Below are 7,840 nucleotides of genomic sequence, written 5' to 3' on the forward strand. Positions count from 1 at the left end.
GCTAGACTACATTTATCAATTTTCCCATTTACTAAACCTACCACCGGAAAGCTGCACCGAATAAGCAAAGAACTTTCCTTGCTGCTAATCAATTATACTAGATATGTGCACCATTTGCTCCTGTTCATGTTCGGGTGTATGTGTGTCTGTGTGTTTTGTTTGAACTAGTAGGGCATATGGGTGAAGCAGGTGCATTTTCACCCAATTTCTTCTAGCCTACCGGACCATGGAGACACCTCACAAGCGAACATTTCCTCTATCTACTAAACCCAACGGGCTGCTAAACATTCTCTGAACACCTTTCACTCGTCCCGCACTAATTCGCATTCCGGACGTTCGCTTCGGGAATGGCTCACCTGACGGAATGTGCATCGATCGCTTCCACCCTTACTCTAAGTTTTTGGCACTGTCATCGTGTGCTATGCTCGGCGGCAATGCTCTGCTCTGTCCACACTGTCGATCGATGCCTCCGTCCGCTGGCATCCTGGCATGCATGCGAACAATTGTAGTGAAGCAGTCACAGGCTCGTGTTTGCACCAGTGGATGTCGGAGAACTCCGAGACCATCGTGCATCGCGCCAACAACACGACATTAACTTACACACAATTCCTCTCAACCACTTTCGGTCTTTAGTTTAGGTAGCAGGACTCGTACGTCGGTACCATGTACTTGATGTTGATGAATGCGTCCTCGCCGCCGTGCCGTTCCAGTACCTGCAGCGTTTCATCGATCAGGTCGCCCACGTTCATGTTGTTCTTCTGGCCATAATCAATTGCATCACCCGAGTTGACTGCCGGTGCGGGGTGTCGTAGGGTTGGAGTGATAATAAATAGTTATTAATGCTGTGGAAAGTTCAATTACGCCACTGCACTCTGCTGTGGGTTTTTATTACCACATTAAGAAGGGGCGGGGGAAATGCTGAGGGTTTTGGCGAGTTGTAGCGCGATGGGAGGGGATTGTATTTTAATGGAACGTTATGATCCGGTTACGTAAATATTAGCAATACACTAAACGGTTCGCGAGTACGCCAATGCAAAGGCTTTTATCGGGTCAGGCGACATTCGAAAGTTCCTTGTCGAAGAATATTCCTCTTTTTTCAAAAAAGTTCATAAACCAAATAAATGTTTTAAGCGATAAATAGACAAAGACAAAGCATCTTTCGAACCTTTGACTGCTAAAGTGTATTTAAAAATTAATCTGTTTGAATTATTTTTAGTGACCTTTTTTTTAAACTTAAAGCCAATTTTAAAATCGGATTGATTGATAATCATTTTTTAATTGATAATGGGAGTTGAGATGAGGCCATTTACGTAAAAGTGACGATCATGATATGAGGCCTTGAACACTGAATTGGCAAAATGACTGTGTAGATGTGTTCCAAGGCGTGCTATTTTATATCACAAAAAGTCATTAAATTGGAAAATTTGAACAAAATATTGAAAGTGTTGAAAAAAAAATTAAAAAAAGAGAACATCTGTGTAAAATATATTTTTATCCAAAAACCATGTTGCGACTTAAACATGATAAAATACAATATTTTATGGTACAGATATTTTAAGCCAGCAGTATCAAATGTGTATTACAGAAAGTAACATACTAGACCAACAGTGTTGTCGAATACAACGAAATAAAACTAAATGCCGAATAATTCTGTAAAAAGGATTGTGTTCCTCTACTATACGAGCGATAAACAATCAATGGTTTGCAAAGAACTCACTCCGTAACCAGAAGCTTCTCAATGGAGTTCATTTCCACGTAAACGAATGTGAATCGTCTAAATAGATTTCTGAAGAAATTCGCACTTTCAGTTGCGTCACATTTCATTCACGCATTCAATCACAGCTACCATCATTATGCCCTCAATTAAAAGTGCACAAATGCTCTTTGTGGTAATTATGTAATCCAAGAACTCCGTAATGGATGCCAATTACGAGCAGTAGCGCAGGATGGGATTAATTTGTGGCCGTGTTAAATCAAAAGCTACCACAACATGGCCACCACAACCCCAATAAAGGTTCAATATTATACGCGCGTAGTAGTCATACATTATTCATTTGTGGAAGATAGCTAAAAGCTACTTCTAGATAGAGCTCCTACTACAAATGGCTGACAGTGCAACAGTTTCAACAGATCCAATTTGATTCACAGCAGTATAGCGAGTAAGCTTAACCGTAAGTTTGTCGCTATAAGCATCCCGAATTACACAAGTGTCAATTTTCATAAAACACAGGCGCCTCCATTTCATTCCCTCCCTCTACTCAATGGAATTGCTTCATACAATCACACACCTACAGCGAAACCCTGCGCTTCAGTGTGCTATAAATGAAATGAAAAATGCGCAATTATCGCCCAAAGTGCCATCCGTTAGTGGCAAACGTCACGCAATCAGGCGCTGGAGAAGGAAGGAACACTCAGCAAACCGCCACCCACCACTCCACTGTAAACTGTCAACCATTGATGAGATGGATTCATAATTAAACGATTCAATGATTAACTCCCACGGTATACCAACGGTGGAATGGTTTTACTTGAAGATTGCGTCGAAGACTTTTAAGGATCTGTTCAGGATTCCGCCGTTGAGCCCTAATGTCGTGGATCAATATTTATTCCGCGGCAATAAATGAGCTTGATTGAGCGCGGTGCCGGGACGGTAGCGGATACTTACTGTTTTTCACCTTGTAGGCGTTAAACATTGGCAGCAGCTGACGATAGAATGGTACCAGGGCGGGGCCAATCAAATCCGACGACATTACGAGCTGCTGGATGATTTTCAACGTAACGCACATCACCTCCATGTTGCGCGTGTTGAGCGCATCTGTGGTGGGGAGTAGAGGAAATCGTGAGAAAAGAGGTGGAAGAGCGCGAGGAAAAATCGATCAACTCCTAATGCGAGTGCACAACAGCACGACCACCATCCATGACTCACTTTTAATGGGGATAATTAGCTGTGGAATGACGGGATAAATTTTGTCCCCTCCGTGCGCCAACAGATCCTGCACACCCTGCCGGGCGTACGTTTTGTACGGGTGGCGTGTCTCGGAGAGCCCATCGAAGAACAGCGGCAGGTAGAGGCCATAGTCAAGCTTGTCGATGTCCACCGTCCAGGCGATCTTATCGCCACCGGTCAGGTATTCCATCTTAATCGGCAGATCACCTCGCTCGTAGTACATTCGGAAAGAGGTCGCCTTCGGTTGGATCAGATAGCGTTCTAAGGCGTAGAAGAAGATGAAAGAGCTGTTAGTGTGCGAGCTAGTCGTTATAGACAGAAGAGGTGATATGGCAAGGACTCACGTTTTTGCGCCTTCGGTGGTCCCATGACGTAGGTGTTCTTCTGGAGCGATTCGATGGAGAACGCTGGTACGGGACGCAGCGCAGCCGAGGCACTCTTCACACTGCGTACCGGTCGCGCCGCAGCAACCGAGCACGATCGAGGCCGGACCTCGAACAGGAAGGACGCGGACGATGACTTGGTGGCGGCCATGTTCGTGTGCTTAGTCGGTTCCAACTAATATCCGCAATAAAATCCGGGAATCCTTCGGAAGGTACGACACCAGCAGCAAACAACACACTGCAGAAAACGACCTATTCGTCGTCGTCGTCGTCGTCGTCGTCGTATTGCGTGCGGCACAACAAACTCAAGGACGACGTCAAGACTCCAGTGGCTGATGGGCGAGGTGGGGACGATGCGACTCAAACTCGGCACCAACGGTAACACCTCGCTAGCACCATTAATTGTTTTTAGCAACAGGAAAATCCTTTAAATCCGAGATCGATCCGAGTGAATGTGGGTGTGTGTGTCCGCGATTTACAAATAAACAATAAGCAACACCCACAGCAGTAGCCACCAGTTTTCACACGGCCTGTATCTTCCCTAAGGGAATGCTGCTCGATTGTTACATAGCAGCACGGAACGGAACGGCCTGACGCTGACGTACGCGGCAGTACGGAGAAGTGTGTGGATTGTGAAAATATTTAGTTTTGGTTTTGGCCAATCCGCACCGCGCACCATGGTAACCGTTGAACAGGTTAACGAACAAACGCGGGCGCTGTATCGCGCACGCGGTGGGTGGCGTACGGCAAGAAGTAGTAGTAGTAGCCGCCCCCAGGGGTAGTGCGGTTGCTGGCCGCCTCGCGACTTGCTTGCCAGAGCCGACGATTGTACGCAAGGAAACGAATCGCTTGCCACTCGTCGGTAACCCTTCGATGCGTGCGATTTACTATATAGTAGGCCCAAAAACAATGAACATTTGGAATACTCAAAGCAACGGATTCTTGAAAATATGTTCAACATAGTGTATAACAATACAAAAACGCTATTTACAGTAAGACAAAAACACTTTCGAAGATAACAAAAAACTATAACATTTTAACAGCAGCAGCTGTGACACGTGTTGATCTGGTTACACCAGAGTTCTCGGCATTAAAACACCAAACATTAAAATAACTTAAGAACGGTAAATATTGAAGTCATACGAGAAGTACTTAGTCATTGAGGTGTATTTTTATTTATGGTAGTAATGAAAGCTGATATTGCAGCAGTAATGAGAACAATTTGCTTTTTCGCACTAACGAGAACAGTCCCAATCTACGAAAACCCAATAATAATTATAACAATTTAAATGATTATAAACTTTTAATCCGTAGAACGCAAGAGCATATGACCATTACTCCTGCTGTGCTCAAATTTCAACTCGGCAGCGTCATTATTCAGTTGGTCACTTTAATTCATACCACATTTCCATATTGTTTTGGGTTTCGGTTGCTTCCCCGCACACACAGGACCGATTTTCTTTCTGGTGATTCATTTCTGGAAAAAGTCTAAGTCACAGAGGCATATGTTAGTACTTAAAGGAGTACTCAGTATAAAGTTACTACGTCTTCGTATTTATTTTTCCCAGTTTTAGGGAAATTTCCGTTAACAATGAAGACACCATACCGATAATGTAAACTACTTATTGAAGCAAACCATGAAAAATACACAGAGCAAACTTTATCGAATATATATTTAAGTTTATTTGCAGTTATGTTGTGGGCACCTAGTATAGCAGCGGGTTTATTCATTCATTTTTTTTTTATTACAGAAACACTCTTCTCCAGAACTAACTTTGTGTTTTTCCAGCTTCTTTACACTACAGCGAGCCTGCGCTGGGCCACTGGACCTTGTTTCGTATGGAACAACGGTAGCCTTTCAAGTTCAAGTTCAGATGAACTCCCTTCGTAGTAGCACCACCTTCACTTACAGAACACTTTCACTTACATTACTCTAGGTATGCTTGTTTGATTAGTATTAGTAACATGTAATCCAACGGTAGTAGCATGTCTCTACGCTGTTATATGCTAGCTGCATACTTCCCGTGGACAATATAGTAATGAGTTCGAGTCTACAATGGGGCAGATGGCTAATATTCGCTAGGTTCAGCTAAGTGAGTTGTGTATTTTTTTGTTTTTCCCTTGAGAGTATTATATTCCTTTATTGACCCTGTACACCAATTCCAGCACCACCCTTACGGTAGTTTCAGGATTTAGCGTAACTGCTACTTGAGCAGGTGTGCGCAGTGGGCCGGCGTGTTAATGCCAATCATCCACTTCGTAACGAAGATACCCGTACTCGGATGCAGATGCCTATACGGGTTAAAGTGTACGTGGTATCAAATGTACTACACATTATCATTGACAGGAAATAATATTGCGAAAAGGTTCCTGACTGTGACGTGAGAGCTAGCTGCGACTATGAACGGAACGAAATACGCTAACTTATACAAAATCTAATCATATGATAATACACACTATTAAGTCTAGTCAGTAAGTCGTAGCTGGAAAGTATCACATCAGTATTGCAAGCAATAACCCGAACAGCATTCGTCAGTAGACATTACGCTCAGTGTGTTTACTCACTGTGTGGTAAAAAGAACATTCGGATGAGCGTTCTTCAACATTCCCTTTATGTCACATTTTTATCTATCGCTATCGTGAAGAAATATCTAGCAACCATACATGAGTGCCCTGTTTAAAAGCAGATAAGAAACCTTTCTCTCAACATCGTATACCTCCACGATAAATGGTATTGACCGAATAATGGCAAACAAAAAGTGATGCTACTAATTCGTCTAATGTGTGGAAGAGTTCGGCAAATGTTTCATTATCAACAGCAGCACGCTAACAAAAATCTAAGATAAGAATCCTAAATGATACATCAACTAAACCTATGGTGCAAGATCCGTTCCCTCTGTACAGTCACTGTCGAGCTCACGCGGATTAACCCCCACAACTGGCTCTTTCCACTGCCATATCCGTAACCGCTATCCTTTAATAATTGGTTATGACTTTGCGTTCCGGTCACACCTACGCAATTTCGACCTTCCGGTAGATAGTAAAAGTAGAAGTACAAAGTGGAATAATCACAGCAGTTCACTATTGTTTTAAGATTGTGTTTCGTGAATTCTTTAAACAACTTTCAGATCAAATCGCTCGGCAGGATAGTGTGATCGCCAACGGATGCTCGTGCACACTTTAAAGACACACATACATATATTCCCTTCGCAAGCATAGTACACAGGTAAGCGGTGTCCATTGACACCGGGACAACTGAGAATACATACATCGGAAGCACCTTGTCCTCAGCGCCGGGCCTTCTCTACTCGGATCATCCACAAGCACCTTGTGGGTAGACTCCTAAACGGAACCGAAAACTGCTTTCATGCTTCTCCACTACGCTTGTATCCAGAAGGAGGACACTACATCGAATGACACAGCCGCGCGATAAGCGGCGTTATATATTGCTTTGATTTCGAAACTAGTTATTAGCTGTGTGACGCCGCATGGTGCGATGGAAATTACTTCCCCCCGGGGCCTGCTATCAGTGCATAACACGTAACCAAACCCTTCAGCAATCCCATCCATCCTAGAGTACCGACTGAAGCGGGATTATGCACGGTTTCGTACTTTAATATGTTGCATAGCCTTATATGTTTATCGTAATGCTTTCCTCGTACTTTGTTTGCACGGAGCGGATCTCAGAGTAGATGTGAAACTTCTGCTGCAAGGTCAAAAGGTGATGTATTTCTAATATATTTTATGCTTATGCTAACCTGGTTTGGTTGATGAGGCAACAGACGGATTTGATACTAACGATATTGTGGCAACAAGAATGTGAAGAAGCTTTCGGCGAATAATACTCATTGGCATTGAGTGAGTGAGTGAATGGTGGCTGTTTGTGTATGTTTGCATGTGTGTCTCGGTGTGATGTTAGATAACCGCTTGATAAGGTAAGACCGAGGCTAATAGCTTTGTAAACGGTTAAGTTGAGTAATGTGATGTGTGGGTTTGTGTTGTCCTCTAGCTTATTAACTTACAACTGAGATAATCAAACACTACCGATAATGAAACATATAACATTGGTACAAAAATCCAACAGGAGTTACTGTATGAAAAAAAAGTTACTTTTCCGTTTTTCCATCGTTCCATTGTAAAAATCGTTTCGACGTTACGTTGAAGTGGACTGCATCTCCATTAACCAAACATTGAATCGCTTCCACTACATCACGCGCTCACCAGCATCCGACCATTGATCGTCGTGGGGTCGTGTTTATATTGACTAGCCAATAGGGGAATGAATTACCCATGTGATGCATTCTAACGAATTAAAACGTATTTAAATAAAAACTAAAATTGTCTATTAAAAATTTCACGGATATCGGAAATGGTATGGATAAAAATTAGGCAAGATCATCGATCAAGTGATGTTCTGGATTAAGCACCGAGATCAGGCATCTTTCACGGTTACCTGTTACTAGAGACTACTTAAGTACAGAACGACGAGAGGATGCTGGCGTATTGTACA

The 7,840-nt window shown here is 43.1% G+C and overlaps 2 protein-coding genes across 4 annotated transcripts in view; both read right to left on the minus strand.

Annotated features, from left to right (window-relative positions):
* Positions 1-7,840, minus strand: part of LOC125954123 (CTTNBP2 N-terminal-like protein) — a 107,794-nt gene that overhangs the window by 93,231 nt on the left and 6,723 nt on the right. For 2 of the 3 annotated variants that reach the window (XM_049684154.1, XM_049684155.1), the window contains one exon: positions 5,023-7,840. This exon is cut by the window's right edge and continues 1,002 nt beyond it. The gene's annotated coding sequence lies outside the window, so the exon portion shown is untranslated. Of the gene's footprint in view, positions 1-5,022 lie in introns of those variants that run through there. The other variant, XR_007469012.1, reaches the window with a different exon arrangement.
* LOC125955378 (parkin coregulated gene protein homolog) lies at positions 451-3,481 on the minus strand. The gene is made up of 4 exons (XM_049686511.1): positions 3,292-3,481; positions 2,927-3,208; positions 2,666-2,815; positions 451-790 (listed from the first exon to the last, which is right to left on the minus strand). The coding sequence occupies exons 1-4, from the start codon at positions 3,479-3,481 to the stop codon at positions 630-632; spliced, it is 783 nt and encodes a 260-aa protein (XP_049542468.1). The 3' UTR covers positions 451-629.

The sequence above is a fragment of the Anopheles darlingi genome, chromosome 3, assembly GCF_943734745.1.
Source record: "Anopheles darlingi chromosome 3, idAnoDarlMG_H_01, whole genome shotgun sequence".
Taxonomy (NCBI): domain Eukaryota; kingdom Metazoa; phylum Arthropoda; class Insecta; order Diptera; family Culicidae; genus Anopheles; species Anopheles darlingi.